The sequence below is a fragment of the Labrus bergylta genome, chromosome 15, assembly GCF_963930695.1.
Source record: "Labrus bergylta chromosome 15, fLabBer1.1, whole genome shotgun sequence".
Classification (NCBI taxonomy): Eukaryota; Metazoa; Chordata; class Actinopteri; order Labriformes; family Labridae; genus Labrus; species Labrus bergylta.
In genome coordinates, this window is record NC_089209.1 from 27,276,624 (window position 1) to 27,294,739 (window position 18,116).

Below are 18,116 nucleotides of genomic sequence, written 5' to 3' on the forward strand. Positions count from 1 at the left end.
TAGCAGTTATTTCAACTGATTTCTTTTGTCCTCAAATTGTCTCTGCAGCTCTTCCTGTTGTGAATGAATACCTGATTTCTGTTGAGTTGAACATGTCAGATGTCACAGAAGTATATCAGCTGAGGACTATTCTGAGAAACATCAGCTACCCTCTCAGCATCAATGAGCAAATACAAATCTCTGATGTCAACATTTCTACAGGTAGAGCTAATAGCTTCTGTTATTTGATTTATTTGATGATAAGCATCATACACATGTGAAGGACATTTTTACACTACATCATGATCCTAAAGAATGACACTAGAGAATGACACTTTGACAATGTGTTGATCTCCAGTTTGCTCTGCAAGCAGCTATGGTATTCAGTGCAGATGTGAGGATGGGCATCGTTGGTCATGTGACCAGTGTGTGCTGTATGGATCATGTGACAGCATCACCGATAACACATGTGGATGCATCAATGCCATTCCCCCTGATGGAAGATATTGCAAGTCTGTTGATCTACACAGTAAGCTATTTGATCATGATGAGGAAATCATCAGACAGAGATGTTTTTCTTTCAAACCTGTTCTCTTATAGCAGTTCATGTACTTTACCTTCTTTTCCCCCTAACAGGCTTCACATGGTGTCCTAATGCAACATCCTCTCCATCACCTACAAGTAGGACTGAGACTAAGGGCGCGGTCACACTGGTCATCTGTACCGTGCTGTACCCAATGATTGCCCCCCTGCTGCGCCATTTCCACGCTGGCCAGCACGGCCCGCGGTCACACTACACAAGACTATCCGTGCCTAAGCACGATTACCTCTTGTACATAACGTCGTAATACAACACATGCACGCTTTATGTTATTATGAAGCATGCTCAATTTACAAACAGGCGGACGAGAGAGAGAGAGAGAGACGCGCAGTCGAATCCGCGTCTGCACATCAGAGAAAAACAGAGAGCATGACAGCTACTTTACTGATGTTACAGCTTATTTTAAGCCATTTTAATCAGACACAGCCATGAATAAATTAACAAATAAAATAGACGTGCGGCCGAGTCAGTGCGCGAGTCCGTGTGGACGCATACCTCTCCGAAAGTGTGCCAAAGCAAAGGAAGTGTACCGTGCCTGAGCACGATACGGAGCGGTCACACTGGCCAAACGAACTGGACTTTAGCGTTGAAGCGTGCTTGGGCACGGTACGGCTGGCCAGTGTGACCGTGCCCTAAGGCTGTGTCTGAAATCACACACTACTTACTTTACAGCACACTGTACTGGAAATTTGTAGTGTCTTCCTAGAATGTATTATTATTTTCTTGATCATTAATTTCAACATATGTTGATAAAAATGTTTTTTTGCAGATTCAACGCCGAGTGCTTCAACACATCTGAACACAACAGTGCTGACCATGTCACCAACAATTAATGGTACCAGGATTTTTCTTGATGTAGTTTGTTTATTCCAGACTCATCATCACTTATTATGACAGATGTGAACTCATCTGTAGTGAAACTGTGACAACACACTAAATCACAAAATCAGTTGAGGAATTAACAAATAATTTTGACTGATCAACAACCACAAATAACACAGAGTCTATAGCATCATCCGAATCCTTTTGTTTAAAAGAGGTAACTGAAAAAAATGTACAGAAGTAATCAAGAAACTATCAAATCCTAAGGCTAAAGTCGTTTATAACTTGGATGCTTCAATTCATTAAAAAAATATAGCTCTATACTGATTACACCTCTGACTCATCTTATTAATTTATTAATTAGAACTTGTACATTTCCAAATAACTTGAAAAAGACAGTTCTGAGGAAAAAAGAAAAATGTTGACTGCATCCCAATTGCACTGTATGTTTTGAACTTGCTTTAATAAAAATATGTTGGAAAAAAAAAAAAAAAAGGCAGTCATGACACCAATCTTTAAAACATGTGACTGTGATTTGGTTAGCAACTACCGCCCTATCTGTATTCTCCCTGTAATGTCGAAGATTTTCCATTTGATTTCATTTCAAGTCTTTATTTATTCTCGAAAGGACACTGAGGTTTCCCTCATTTCCAATTCCGTTGAGATTACAAGCACAGTAAAACCAGCAAAAAACACAACAAACACTCAGAATTAGTGACAAAAACCACTGAGATCATTTAAAACAGTTACAATTTGACACAAAGTGGTTCAAAATCAAATTCCTGAACTCTGGAAGAGAGGGAAGAACTCCAATCTTTAGAGTTTGCTAGAGGGCGTTCCTCGAGTTTTGATCAACAAAAGAGAATGCCGATTTACCGAGTTCAGTAAAAGCTCGAGGGACTTTAAGAACGAGCCAATCAGAAGAACGGGTCATGTAGGCGCCCGTATTCCACTCCAACAGGTCTGTGATGTAAGGTGGAAGTTTTCCAATAGGAGCCTTAAAGATATATAAAAACCAGTGTTTGTTACCGACCCTCTCATACAGATCACAGTGATGAGTGTCAAATCGATCACAGTTACAAACCTGAGGGCGGAGTGATATACGGAGTCCAGAGGCTTCAGAGTTGAAGCTGCAGCATGTCTATAAATGACATCGCCGTAATCCATCACTGACAAGAACACAGCTTCAATGATTCTTTTTCTGCACGATAATGGAAAACTTGATTTGTTTCTGTACAAAACGAAAACTTTCTCTCGCAACTTGGAGACAAGAGTTTTTACATGGAACCTTAAAAGTGAGTTCTTCATCGAGCCACATGCCAAGATAGAAGAAAGTAAGGCCCTGAAAATAATCATTCATACATATACTTTCTTTCATTATCCAAATTTACCTCAATTTGTTTCTATAGTTTATCACTAAACAGGTTTCAGTCTCAGTATGATGTAGAAAATGATCGTACATTTACATTTCCAGATTCAACAAACAATGTCAAAACAGATGTGCACACAAGACGTGCAGAGACAACATTTAAAACAGCCATGTGTAATAGTCTATAAATATACAACATTAAGGAAATTAACTACATTTTCTGCACTTGACTTAATTTCTCTGTCAAGGACAACTGACAAGGTCATATAATGACCATTTCAAGATGAAAGTCTTTTGGCTGTCATTTAAATAAACAATATGTTTTTATTAAAATCATGGGACAAATTCCTGCAGTGATATTTCCTGAAACTTTTTAACTAAGTCATCGTAGCATTAATCATTCCAGTTTCTATTTTTAGCATTAACATTTTTGTTTGTGAAATATGTTCTTAGCAGGTTTGTCATCTACAGCCACAACACCTTTGACCACCACAACACAGACAGTGTCACCAACAACTACTAGTAACGGTATGTTATTTTAGAAATAAGAGACGAAATAACAGCACTCTGGTTGAAATTAACATGAAAGTGTTCATCAATATTAGGTTCATTATTGTGTGTGTGTGTTTGTGTGTGTTTTAATTTCACCACTACGTCACTGTCAGTGGGAAAATTAAAACAACTTATTTGTTATGAGTTGGTCTTTTTTTAGTTTTGTTTTTCAGTGTTTAGTGTTTGTTCTTGTTCTAGTGTGTTTTTAGTGTTTCATGATTTAGTTTGTAGTTGTCCTCTGTGTTTCTTGTATTCCTGCCTGTGTGTTTCCCAGTGTGATTGCCCTGATTGTCCTCACCTGTGTCTTGTTAGTTTCACCTGTGTTTGATGACCCCCCTGTGTCTATTTAGTCTCTGTGTTTCTTCCCTCCTGGGTCAGTTCATTGTATGTTGTATGTGGTGGTATGTCATTCTTTGGTACGTCAGTTTTTTCTCGTGCTCCACTGTGGCTACCTGTTTTTGATCCGTGTGTTTTTTGTTTAATCTTGGGAGTAGTTTTTGTTTGCCTTTTTGTTTATTAAAGACTTTTAGTTCATTCTGCACTTGGGTCCATCTCTACTCGTTGTTCTACACACTGAACCGTAACATTATTTGTCTTTCCAGATTCAACTACAGTTGTTACAACAGTTGTGCAGACGACTTCTACACCAATGACTGAAACAGGTAAGTCATACCTGTAAATGTATTTCTTGAAAGTAGAAAAATATTCAAACACTTAGGAAATACAGTCATTGTTCTAAACTGAAACTTCTTATTTTGTTTCATTCAATAAATGGATATCTAAATCTAATTACAACACGCATTCAAACGGCACTTGGCTGAAGTATTTTCAACATCAGTAGAGTGTGGCTTCTTTTCAGCAGACAATCACTTTAGATTCATTTCATTTTCAAGCAATTACAATTACTTGCTGTACTTAATGCTAGGACCCAACTGATATAGGACCTTTAGGGCCGATACCAATATCGACATTGGGGAGAAAAAAAATCAGAAACAGGGAGGTGCTGATAGCCTAGCAGTTACTTCAACTGATTTCTTTCGTCCTCAAATTATCTCTGCAGGTTCGTCACCTATAGCCACAACACCTTTGACCACCACAACACCAACAGTGTCACCAACAACTAGTAATGGTATGTTACTTTAGAAATAAGGAACGAAATAACAGCCCTCTGGTTGAAATTTACATGCAAGTGTTCATCAGTGTGTGTGTTTCCAGATTCAACCTCTACAGCAACAACTGAAACAGGGAAGTCATACCTACCTATTTCATCTCTGCTGATCTCCAGATAGTAGTGCTTAAAGCACTGAATGACTTACATCAGCAAAGTCACGAGGAATCTAGCAGGAGGTACACCCCCAGTGGATTGGGAGTGGAAACATTCACCCTGTAGTACCTGGAGCATGTGCTCAGCGATGCCCATGAGGCAACGGCACATTTGTTATCCTGTGTGCACCACCTCTGGTTGGAGGCGCCCAGCAAATATATTGCCTACAGGCTGAGCAGACAGGAGGCCCTTGGACACATACATCAGCCGTGCAAACTTGGTGCCGTCCTGATGGTTGATATGAAAGACTGTTTTGTCTGACCTTATGAGCACATACCTTCCTCTCAGGTACGGCAGAAAGTGCTGGAGAGCTAGGTGCAATGCTCACATCTCAAGCACATTGATGTGTTCTGTGCGGTCTCGCCCAGACCACTGTCCCTGAGCTATCCTGTCCTTCCACACTGCATCCCATCCTGAGGGTCAGGTATCTTGCCGGTATAGCCAAGAGCCCATAGGGACGCCCCTGGACTTGTAAGCCATGTCCCTCCATGGGACCAGGGCAAGGAGTCACTGCTGTTGCACGCTGAACTTCCGATGTCTGTGCCACTTGGTATCCAATTGTAAGCTGATCAGCCACCTCTGCAGGTGTCAGAGTGACAGTAAGTCCAACAGAAAAACGGCTGAGACAGATGTTAGCTTGCCCAAGAAACGCAGGAACCTGACAAAGGGCAGTGACCTGACCCTTTGAAAGAGGGGCAGGAGGAGCAGAACAATTAGGGGATGGATGGGGATGTGTCCAATGCCACACCAATTGATGGTCATGATCTGAGAGGGGTTCAGGGTGGCTGTGGCTCAGTTGGTAGAGTCGTCGCCTCTCAACCGGAAGGTCCAGGGTTTGATCCCCAGCTGGGCAACATGTCCGATGTGTCCTTGGGCAAGACACTTAACCCCGAATGGCTCCTGCTGCTTCGGTGGCGGTGTATGAATGGGATTAGTTACTTCTGATGGATGATACTACATCAATACCATCAGTGTGTGAATGGGTGGGTGTGACATGCAGCGTAAAAGCGCTTTGAGTAGTCGGCAGACTAGAAAAGCGCGATATAAGCTCAGGTCCATTTACCATTTCAGGAAACCTTTTTCTAGGTTTACCTTGAGGCCCAGCTGAGCCACGTGGGAAAGAATGCAAGCTGTGTCCTAGACCACCTGTGCACGGGATGGGGCGCAGATCAGTCAGTCGTCCAGATAAGGCAGAATCTTCATGCCCTGAGACTGCAGAGGAACAACGTTGGCGTCATGGGTGAACACTGAGAGCCCAAATGGAAGTACCCTGAACCGCCAGTGGTGGCCTTGATAGGCAAAACGCAGAAACTGCCTGCGTGTTATGTGTTATACGTGAAATAGGGACATGAAAGTAGGCGTCCTTCAAGTCTATGACGTAAACCTTTCCCTCTGGGCGACAGTTCACAGAACATCTGTCGCCGTGGTTATCATATGGAATTGCAACATTTTCATGTATGCATTTCATCCCCTCAAGTCCAAAACTGGACGGAATCCACTTGTCTTTTGTCACAAGGTAGTATGTTGGAAAGAAACCTCTGGGGTGCGACAGAGGATCTACCGCATTGATTGTGTCCTTGACCAGGAGGGCAGATAACTCCTTGTCCAGCACTAGGGCTTTTGTTGGGTCGCTGATGATGGTCTTTTTGACACGGCCTGAGGTGGGGGGCTGCCATTGGAACTGGGTTCATGTAAAAGCCCAGAGGTCTGAAGCATGAGCAGCCTAATGTCTGAACTGCTGGTTGGAATAGTAACTGACAGCCGGCCCCAAGGCCTCAGAGTCTGGCCCCCTGCCCCCTAGAAGCCCTGGAGGGACAGGACACTCAGTACGGACACCACAGCTGGCTATACTTATAAGTACCTTTAGCGGCATACCAGCATCGCTTTCTTTTTTAAAAGACTTAAAAAATAACCAAAATACAATCCAGTACCAGGAGCGGGAAGCACAAATACTGCCTTCACCGTCAAGGGTTGCAAACACCTGTAACTTTACGTTGACTAGTTAGTTTTGTCAAAACACAGCCGCTAACTTGATACAAAGTAACATTAACTAATGCAAGGAGAATTAAATCAAATGAGTCACGTACCTATGGTCCTGAGAGGGGAGTGAAATGCTACCATACTGGTGTCAAGTACATAAACCGTTCCCTAAAGAGGGAGGGACGGCTGTAGCAGCCCTTGGAGGGCGAAACTTTGCTGCTCCGACCGACACGGTCATAGGGCTTCTAGTGACAGTACCTTTTTGTTAAGAAAGCTTTGTTAAAGCTATCTTATTGTCCCCTTTGGGGTAGAAATATATCAAATGCTTACCACAACAAATATTTGTAAGTTACAGACAAAATTGGTAAATCAATTTTTTGTTTGAGGTCAGCTCAATAAACTCTTAAAGTTCAGTGAAGAATAAATAAAATATTATACATGTCCAAAGAAGCAAGTAATGTTTCTACCAGAAAAAAAACTATGGTCTATATGACTCAAATTATTATCAAAGGAACACACTTGCAAATTGTGTTTTTATAGCCTTTGTGTTAGGAAACAAACATAAAGAGAAGTGCTGCTTGTCAACAGGCAAGGCAGGCAACTGCTTGGGGCCCCAGAGGGCTGACAAACTTTGAACCACGGCAGTGGCTCAATATGTGCAAATTTTGCAATGACAGTAGGAAACCTTTCTAATGGAGCCCCATCTGACAGCACTCACTTTTGTTGCCCTGTCTGCTGGTTCGAGCCCCCCCCCATACATTTTTGCATAGGGCTCCAACAGACTATAATCGCCACAGACTACATATTGGACCATTGGCATGATGATTTAGTGTGTTCAACATTTTGGGAAGGGGAACAAATGCAGGATGGACATAAATTATAGCCTTTAGTATAAATTCCAGTACAGCAGTATCCCTTCAACTAAATGCAGGGACTTGCTGCGTCTCTCATGCCCTGTCTTGCTCATTTAAGTTGTCTCAATTTCGTACCTACCCTATTTAAATTATGTTTGCAATCTGTTTCTTGATGACCCTGATGAAGGCTATAAGACGAAACGGGTCAGTCTAATTTGATAATACTTCCAAGTATTGCTGGAGCTTGAAAATAGTATAGAGCCAAAACACTCCTAACTAATGCACTGAAAATTATCAACTAAACCACTGCTGCCAAGCAGCTGACTCGAAACTAAATAGTCCGGGAGACCCAGAAACAATTCACAAAAGTAAAGGCTGCCAGGGAGGCCTTAAAACTCAACACAAAAGGCTGGGGTATATCAACTACCCAGCACCCCAAGTTATTTTGGCAATAGACACAAATACACAGGAAGTAATTTGTTTGTGTTAATGAACACACAGATAACACAGGGAGAACCTCTCACTACCTCTGAAAGTGAGATAATGAGTCAGCACAGAGTGCTGAATTCCAGGAGTATATATAAGCGCCCCACACCTGGTTTTAATCAAGGCCAATCAGCCACAAACACACCTGACTCTGCACTTAGGTGATTCATTCACCAACCCCAGTGAGAAGCCAGAGAGTGTGTCCTTACACATATGCTCTGCTGTAAATGAGGAAAGATGTTCATCGCTCTCTTCGTTTTCATGCCTGCCTATTATTCTAGCGACAAAGACATAAATTTAAACTGATGAAAAGTCAAATAGTTTTTTCTGTATTTTATTAACAGGATTTGATGTGGAAATGTCATTCGTATTAAACAAGACATTCACAGCAGAACTGAATAATGCAACAAGTTTTGCATACAAGGATCTTGAATCAAGAATTAATTCAGTGGTAAGTGTTTTGTTAAGATTACATCCATCTCTAGGATTTAACTTTCATTTCAGCACTTTGTGTTCTCATGTTGATATTTCTGTATTTCACATTCCCCTCTCTCAGTTACAAGAGCAGTATAAAGGAATCACAGGGTTTGTCAGTGTTTTTGTGAGGGCATTCAGGTATGGTCATTCTGACGTTAGCAACAGTAACAGTCATATCTTTTATATTTCACATCACATCTTTGGCTTTTGTGCTTACAGTAAAGGCAGCATAATCACCAGTTTTGTTGTGAAGACGACACAAGTTATTCTGAATGAAATTGCTGAGGCAAATGACAAACTCCCAGAAGCAATGCAGATTATAGCCCCAACCATTGGCCCAGTAGTTGCATTTTACAACAGTAAGTAAAAAAAAAAAAAAATCATTACTTAAGTTTTTAACAAGTTGTTTACCTATTGATCTCTTACTTTTCCCAACTTTTTCCCAAAAGGTCCAACTCCTATTAGCCCTCCGGAACTCACTTATACTGGAAACTCCATGACACTTACTTGTGGCCCCCCTCCTACGAACATAAATGTTGGACACATTTCTGTTGCCAACTGGAAATTTAATGGACGAGAAATTAAAAACAGTGGAAGGATTAAAATAACTACTTTAAGCACAATGTCTTTGCTTACAGTTAACAGTGTCATCCTTCTTGATATTGGTAAGGCAACGTTTTCTAAAGCTGTTAATTTATAAGAAAACAGCTACCAAGAAATCCCAGTAACTGTCAATTTTTATTTCATTAGTAACTAGAGGTGGGGGAAAAATCAATACAGCATAGTATAGCAATATTTTCCGTTGTGATATTATATCGAATCATGACCGCAAAGTAATTTTTAATTGCTGAAGTCGCATTGTTGAAAATTACTGCAATTGTACAGTCGTCCATATATGTTTGTGTCCAGTTCAGTTTGATTAGACTGAAATACCAACAGTTCAGATTGTGAGGTGCAAGCACAAGGGTTTTACTTTTATCACAGTGTCGGTAAGTCTGTGGGCTTGACTCCCATTGTGTAGAAATAATATGCACTTTAAAAAGTTAAATAGCAATATATTGTATCGCAATTCTCAGCACATCGCAAAAAGTTTAAAATCGCTATAATATTGTTACATAACTCAAGTATCATTATAATATCGTGTTGTGGGGCCTCTGGTGTTTCCCACCCTGTACACACTATAAAGCTACTTTAGAAAGCACAGTGAGATGACATCAGATCAAACATTAAAGTCAGCTTTTTTTTTTACAAAACTTGTTGTTGCAACTATCCACTTTTCTGTTATTTGCAAATTTATTTTTGCTTCCTCAATCACAGGACTTTATGAATGTACTCTAAGAGGTGAAGAAGTGGATTTCCATCAAAAAGGACTTCTAACAGGAGATGACATCAAACCAGCTCCCGTTTTGAGACTACGGAGTAAAGTTAATATTAAATGCAAGGATGGACTAATCCAAAGTCTTAGGTGTTGTGTGCAGTCCTCCTTTACAATCAAGTGGTTTCATGCCACAACAGTTTTATCTTCAGGTACCAAGTAGTGAAGTGATGATGAAAACTCTTCAATCTGACAATGCTGGCAGCTACTACCAATATTTCTCATTCTGTTTTTGTGTCAGATATGTACACAGATTCCAATGTCAACTGGGAGACTTACTGCATTGTGCATCATTACAAGCTAGGACGCTGCAGTGAAACACAGCTAAAAGAAATCCAATTCATGTGTAAGGTAGTTAAACCAGAGGGTTATCAACTGACAACTACGATGACAATTTTCAGAGAAGGTAAGAGTATTATTAAGAATGTTTATACTCTGTTTATAAGCTATTGTTACTATATTTTGGTTTAATACATATTAAAAATTAACTCTTTAAGATGTCAAATGTGACAATGCTCAGTATGGGACTGGCCGAGGCGGGGACATATCAACAATAGAGTGTGGTCCGGGACAAGAGGGAAGAAAGTCTGCTGTCTGTCAAGAAACAGGAGAGTGGCAACTAAATGAGGACTCTTGCATAATTCCACCCATCAAGGAGTTGTTAATTGTTTCACAGGTAGGTGATCTACTGGGATAACAACCTTTCCCAGAGCAACTCTCTGAAACAGGCAGCCAAACTTTTCAGGGGCTGGTTCTATGCATGGATGAGATGAACATAATAGTTCTCAGCACTAAGAGCGGGATGCACATTCAATTTGATGGTCATAGCTTTAGCCTCTGATGCGGGAATGACGTTGCTCAAAGGAGCAATGAAAACAGAAAATAAGTGAACAAATGACACATAGATTAGTTATAATTATAAGTTATATAATTATTATAGGCAATATCCAATGCAAAATCAATCGTAGGGAGGGGGCAGGGAACTGTACAAAAAAGTAGTGAGTGTAAATGGCAGAAAAAGTTTGGGAAACACTGCCTTGACCAATGAGCAAGCAGACTTGTTTTGAAATCGTGAGGACAATAAGTAATATACTGTGTATAAAGTGCAGTGTCAACATGATGGTATTTCAAGGTTATTGCAAAGTTTGTTTCAGTATTGCACGTTGTGTTAAATTATACTCCTGGGCCACATTTCTTTATGGAAATATCACACACAAGTTCAAATGCAAACATCAAATCTAACTATTACCATATGTGTGGTTTAAATATTAATCTCAAGTTCCAGTCTTTTTTCCAAGTTCTCATTAGCTTATCTTTATTCATTTTTACAATTCATTACACATATGTCAAAACCCTTATATTTTAAACCTCAAAACATAACATTTTACAGGGTGGTCAAACAAAAAGAGTAAATATAAAGCAAAACTTTAATTATATTTTTATGTGTAACTACTTTATTTCTTAAAGCTATTTAACAGAAGTCTGTGCAACAGTGAAAAGCTTTAATAAATAATGTACATATTGTTTTCCATATCACCTCTTTAAGGAAGCACATCGCATTCACCAAAGAAAAATAATTGGACACATTATTTCCTAATCACGAGATCAGGATCTCGTGATTAGGAAATGCTGATCTCGTAATTAAGAGATCAGCATAAGCTGATGTTTCAGAACGATGGACAGCACTACTACACTGGACAGTGTGTCGGTTTCTTAGCGTGCGTGCTTCTCGTTGTTGTTAAAGTGTATAGTTTTTAATAAACAGAGCAGTGAAGGTGACGAGTGGATGTGTAGACCATAAGCGCAGTGAACGCATGTTGAAGCAGTTTGGACGGCATCAGTCTGCATCTACAATTTGTTCTAACTTGAGTTATGTCCCTCCATATCTGTGCTTAACTGTACCGGACCCAACTCGTCTCTCCCTCTCAAGCTCACTTCACCGTTACACCAGATGCTTCAGAAGGAGCAGACCAGGCCAGCCGCGTCACTTTAAAGAGCCTTTCTCCCTCATTCTGTCAAATAAATACATTTGTAGAACACGGTGATGTATTGTTTATTAAATAAACCTTATGGAGAGGAGTTTTTATTTAAAATACTCTTTAATTCTAGACAACAAGTTAACAGAGAAGCTGGGCGGTGCTTCATAGCCGAATTGTGCCTGACTAGGTGCTGCAGCACCATCAGCGTATAGGGTACTGATCTCTATAATCTTATGAGATCAGGATCTCGTTATTGCCGTTATACTGCTGCTTCGGGTTACTTCCACTTCGTTCTCTTTTCGTCACATCACGTTTTACTTCAGGAGAAACCTCCTCCTCTTGTCTGATTGGGATCTCGTGTGAACAGCCAGGTCACGAGAATATTCAGAGCAGTCCTCCTAAACTAATCTAGATATTTTCAGGAGTGCACATGTGAAAACGTTGATAATGTATAATTCTTTTAACATGGCCTGTGCACTATTGTTGTCTGTAACAGTATTTAGTAGTTCAAGAGAAGCATTTGAGAATGTATACAGAATAGTTTGATATCCCATACTAATAAATAAGTCATAAGATGTGATTGTGTTGTTAATTAAATTTTTTTCAAGGATTTGGGTCTGGAGGAAGTGCCACAATTCCTGGCAAATCTAAGTGATGCCGTCCAGGGAGCCAAAACAGAAACTGCAAATTCCTCCGCAACCATAGCAGCTATTATTAAAATCATAAGCATCATTGCAAATGTTAGCATTGCTGTCAGTGAATCTGGGATGAAGGTAGGTTTAACCTTCCCATTAGAAGCCTATTTGTAAAGAATATGTGTTGTTGTATCAAATTCTCACAAAGTTTTAACCTCACAATAAAATGTCTCTATCTTCAGAAAATTCTCGAAACAGTTGATGTCATCATCAGTGATGATTCAAGAGAATCCTGGGCATTTTTGAACGCAAATCAAACTGGTAATGCGAGCTCAGAGTTATTGGGTTCTCTCGAGACTCTCTCAAATGGATTGGTAGGGGAGTTTGACATTGTGACTGAACAGATTCTACTCAACAGAACCACATTTAACAACTCGTTCGGGGCAGATCTTAATTCATGGATTCTCTTAGAAATTCCACACACCGGCATTAGCAATGTCTTAATCACCACAATCACCTTCCCCACCCTCAATAATGTTATTCCAGCACGGAACTCCAGCTTTGAGGCCACCCGCTTCAATGCCACCAACAATGACTCTGTCGTTGCTCATGCTATCAATGCTGCAGTAGTACTAGTTAAAATAAATGAAACCATTCAGAATTTCAGTCTGAGCTTTGACAAGCGGAACAAATCCCTATCTCTGAACCCACAGTGCGTCTTCTGGAACTTCACACTCTTTCACAATTTCGGCGCTTGGGATGATGATGGGTGCACATTTGTTTCTGACATAAACAACACGGTTACCTGCAGCTGCAACCATCTCACTTCCTTCTCTATTCTGATGGCAACAGATATCCCTCCGGAACTTACAGAAGCTTTGGATATAATCACTTACGTTGGAGTTGGGATATCTCTTGCAAGCTTGGGAATATGTCTCATTATTGAAGGATACGTTTGGAAAGCCATTACCAGAAATAACACCTCTTTCATGCGTCATGTTTCCATTATTAATACCGCCATCTCTTTGATGATTGCTGACATCTGTTTCCTTGTTGGTGCCTCTTTTGCTAACAGCACCCTGGAAAATCCCGGGAAGGACTATGAAGTTCCATTTGGACCATGCAGCACAGTAACATTTTTTACACACTTTTTCTACCTGGCTTTGTTCTTTTGGATGCTTGTGTCAGGCCTTCTGCTCTTTTACCGAACAGTCATGGTCTTCTCCCACATGTCCAAGTCAACCATGTTGGCCATAAGCTTCAGTTTAGGCTACGGATGCCCTCTAATTATTGCTGTTACTACAGTTGCTGTCACAGGACCAGGACATGGATACATCAGAAGATACAACGCTTGTTGGCTCAACTGGATGGAGACAAAGGCCATCCTGGCTTTAGTGGTACCTGCCTTGACAATAGTTTTCATCAACATTTTAGTTGTTATTGTGGTATTGTTCAAAATGCTGAGAAGAGGCGTGGGAGACACAGCACAAACAGAAGAAAAGCATACACTGATGATCATTGCAAGGTGCATAGTCATTTTGACTCCATTGTTTGGTCTCACATGGTCTTTGGGAGTTGGAACAGTGGTATTCTCAACAAATAAAGGAATCCAAATTGCCTTTGCATTCTTCAATTCACTACAGGTATGTGCATCTGTTTAAATGCAAGTTGTAATTTGGTGCTTACATGCAGTATTTTTGTGTAATAAAACATTTTATAATAAAATAAATATAATTCTTTCCTCAGGGTTTCTTCATTTTGGTGTTTGGGACACTCTTTGATTCAAAGGTATGTTAACTTTAAGGAGTCATTATACATTTTGGGAATGTATTTTAATGCTGATTTGCTTGAAAAAGGCAGATGAAAAAAAAGAAGATTGATTCAGTTTTTTGCAATATTGTAGTTTATTGTATAAAGTATATTGTAGGCAATATTGTAGTTTAATCATTTTCTATTTGACATGTGCAAAAATGTGTGTGTACCTGTAGATCCGTTCTATCCTCCTAAAATTATGGACATCACCCACAGGATCTGATCAGACAAGAGTAGGTTTTTTTTTTTTTGTTATTCACACGAGTATGTTTACTGTGTCCAAAGTTAGTCAAGTTTATTGTTTCATTCATTAGAATGTCTTTGTTCATTACTACACTGCTCAAAAATGTAAGGGAAGACTCAAATTGCACATCAGATCTCTATGAATAGCCTCAAACTAGTTTTTCTTTCCACAGAGGTGTTTGCATTTATATTAATTGGTAAAATCATCATGTACAATTGTTCTGATATTTTTAAATGTATAGTATAATTCTACATATAATATCTGACATAAATATTTAATTTACAAATAGACAATCAATCTTAAAGCTAAACACCCAGACCCTATAAACACATGTAGTCCCTCCTTAATGTGCAAATAAATGTTTTGCACTGTCTTGCTCAGTCTACAAGCTAAAGTGCAAATATGCCTAGATAACGTTCCCACATCCTTTGAACCAGTACCTCTTTGTTACAAACCTGTTACCAGGAGTGACAAAGACACTAGCACAATGATAACTATAATATTACACTAGTAAATCATATAGTTAAATAATCTGAATGAATGTAATTCTAAAATAATTATCATTATTATCAATATAATTATGATCTACACAATTTATATCACTGTTATTAATACCAAGCCCAACACACTACACTGGAACACAACTGTTATTGTCCATTACCCCCTCCATCCTCTCATTTGTTCATCTTTAAAAGCGAAAGATAAAGGAGGATGAAAAATGACTTAATGATAATAATAATAATAATAATAATAATAAATACAAATACATAAAAAAAAATGTTTTAAAAGAATTGATTAATCAGATGATACCGCCGTGTACCAATACCAACAGATCCCCTCCCATCAGGTCTGGGGATTGTTCGAGCTTGATGAGAGGTTGGCAGTAGGCGACCCTATCACCTGGCCCCCTATGCAGGGTCTGGGGGCAGCTGAGACAGGGGCACCCCTACATCACACAATGAAAATGACTGCAAGAATAAAAATTATTATAATATACATATATATAGATATATATATACATAGGAAAAAAAATCCAAAACGTCTTTTTGCTGTCCCCAACAACTAAAGATACAAGCACACACTTGAATTATACACACTCAGGCACACACACACACACACACACACAAACAGGACCCTTCAACACCCTCAACATAAATACAAGTTGAAAAAATGTTATAAAGGGATTTTCTGCTTGTCTTTGTTTTGCCTTTGTTTATGCCGTGCAGTATTGTATTGTTCTGCATCACTTAAAAGAAAATAAATAAAAAACAGACACTAGCACGTTAAAAAACTTCAGAATTATCTGTTAGTGAATATAAGGAAAGGAGAGAGTCTGTGTCCATCACATGCAAACCATTCCCATTATGGGTGTTGTCTTGCTTTTGCCTCTCCATTGCACCTGTTTTCACTTTCATTTGCACCCAAGCAGGTTAAATTGATTCATAATCACTTGTGCTTCCTAGATGGATGGATTGAAATCCCTGAAGTTTAACTGATTTGGTGTTCCAGATGATAATGTGACTAAACCCAGCCCAGGTTGAAAACTACAGACCGGTTTATCTTCTGCCCTTTCTGTCAAAAATACTTGAGCACACAGTCTTTAAGCAAGTTTCTGAGTTCCTGTCCAGGAACAATCTGTTTGACCCAAATCAGTCAGGCTTTAAGCGGGGCCACTCTACTGAAACTGCACTACTGCCAGTAACAGAATCACTACGAGCTGCCAGAGCTGCGGGTCAGTCCTCAGTTCTGTTACTGCTAGACCTGTCTGCTGCCTTTGACACAGTCAACCATCAAATCCTCCTATCCATGCTCTCTGAACTTGGCATTTCAGGATCTGCCCTCTGCTGGTTCGTGTCCTACCTCTCTGGGCGATCCTTTAGAGTGTCGTGGAAGGGAGAAGTGTCCAAAGCGCACAGCTTATCCACAGGGTCAAGGATCAGTGCTTGGTCCCCTTCTCTTCTCCATATACACAAGCTCACTTGGTTCAATAATCCGCTCTCATGGCTTCTCATACCACTGCTATGCTGACGATACCCAGCTCTTCCTGTCATTCCCGCCAGACGACGTTACAGTCTCTGCAAGAATCTCATCATGCCTTGCTGATATCTCTAAATGGATGAATGAACGGCACCTTCAACTCAATCTTTCAAAGACTGAGCTCCTTGTCATCCCAGCCAGTCCCTCTATGCAACCACAGATCAATATCCAGCTTGGAACAACCAAACTCATGCCCACAAAGTCTGCCCGGAACCTGGGTGTCATGATTGATGACCAGCTAACTTTTAAGGTTCAAGTAGCTTCGATTGCCCGGTCATGTCGATTTGCCCTGTACAACATCAGGAAGATCAGACCTTACCTGTCAGAACACGTTACACAGCTCCTGGTACAGGCTCTTGTGATATCACACATCAATTATTGCAACTCTCTACTGGCAGGTCTTCCTAAATGTACTATCAAACCTCTGCAAATGATACAAAATGCAACAGCATGACTGGTCTTCAACCTTCCTAAAAGAGCACATGTTACTCCGCTGTTCATCTCCTTACACTGGCTCCCAGTTACCGCTTGCATCAAATTGAAAACTCTTACAAAACAGCGACAAAAACGGCTCCTCCTTACTTTAACTCTCTCATCCAGGTCTACACTCCCTCCCGCCCACTATGCTCTGCCAATGAAAGGCGTCTGATACCTTCACAACAGGGTCTTAAGTCCCTGACTAGACTCTTCTCCTCGGTTGCCTCCCGGTGGTGGAATGAACTTCCAAACTCCATTCGATCTGCAGAGTCTCTCTGCACCTTTAAGAAAAAGCTAAAGACCCAGCTCTTTCATGAATACCTACTAACTTAATGATGATGGTTTCGATATCATAGATGATGATGATGGTTGTGACGATTGGTTTTGTTTGATAATGATGACTTATAAGATGGTTTCTATACTGACTAGAGCTCTCAAGAACTGCCGTCAGTGTTGTGCTTTGCCTCTGTGCAATGCCTGTCAGCACCTGTGTGTCCAATCGGACTCAAAGTTGATCGTTTGCTCTTACTGACATTGTTCCCTTTTTTCTAGATCCTTGCTTGTGTTGTACTTACTCTCTGATGTATGTCGCTTTGGATAAAAGCGTTTGCTAAGTGAATTGTAGAATTGTAGAATTTTAGATTAAGTTTTATTGCACTAAGTCTCAATGAAAATGTAAAAAAAATGTCTGTATTAACTGAATTTAATATGTATAATTTGTTCCTACCAAAGAGCACAGGCATTTTTTATCTGAGTGGACTAAACTGGATAAATCAATTACATGGAAGAAGAAGAAGTAAGTTATAGAGGCACTTTTACATTTTCTTTGAAACTACTGTGCATTCAACAATTTGTTGTTTCTCTTACAGATATTTACAGGGTATCAGAAGCAATAAACTCAAGCAGCGGTGGTTCAACAGAGAGATTCATCAAATTTTGACAACAAAAACACAGGATCAGAGTGGATTTTTAATAAGAAACTTCACAGACATGTTTTTAAGGAGACTTATTTATACTTGTTGAAAAAGAGTATTATATGTGACCTTTAAGTTTCTGTCTCTGCCAATTATATCTACTTTAACTTCTAACATTAAAGTATAATTAGATGTTGTA

At 39.8% G+C, this 18,116-nt stretch overlaps 1 protein-coding gene across 1 annotated transcript in view; it reads left to right on the plus strand.

The window, feature by feature from the left end:
* The window catches only part of LOC109991663 (adhesion G protein-coupled receptor F5-like), a 39,551-nt gene extending 21,435 nt beyond the window's left edge, over positions 1-18,116 (plus strand). The window contains exons 20-39 of the mRNA XM_065964134.1: positions 49-201; positions 338-508; positions 616-660; positions 1,350-1,415; positions 3,225-3,299; positions 3,926-3,985; positions 4,384-4,452; positions 8,312-8,418; positions 8,524-8,582; positions 8,664-8,803; positions 8,894-9,109; positions 9,762-9,971; positions 10,061-10,225; positions 10,317-10,495; positions 12,407-12,571; positions 12,676-14,076; positions 14,180-14,221; positions 14,422-14,478; positions 17,736-17,799; positions 17,873-18,116. Of these exons, the coding sequence (XP_065820206.1) occupies positions 49-201; positions 338-508; positions 616-660; positions 1,350-1,415; positions 3,225-3,299; positions 3,926-3,985; positions 4,384-4,452; positions 8,312-8,418; positions 8,524-8,582; positions 8,664-8,803; positions 8,894-9,109; positions 9,762-9,971; positions 10,061-10,225; positions 10,317-10,495; positions 12,407-12,571; positions 12,676-14,076; positions 14,180-14,221; positions 14,422-14,478; positions 17,736-17,799; positions 17,873-17,943 (3,515 nt within the window). The 3' untranslated portion in view covers positions 17,944-18,116. The remainder of the gene's footprint in view (positions 1-48; positions 202-337; positions 509-615; positions 661-1,349; positions 1,416-3,224; positions 3,300-3,925; positions 3,986-4,383; positions 4,453-8,311; positions 8,419-8,523; positions 8,583-8,663; positions 8,804-8,893; positions 9,110-9,761; positions 9,972-10,060; positions 10,226-10,316; positions 10,496-12,406; positions 12,572-12,675; positions 14,077-14,179; positions 14,222-14,421; positions 14,479-17,735; positions 17,800-17,872) is intronic.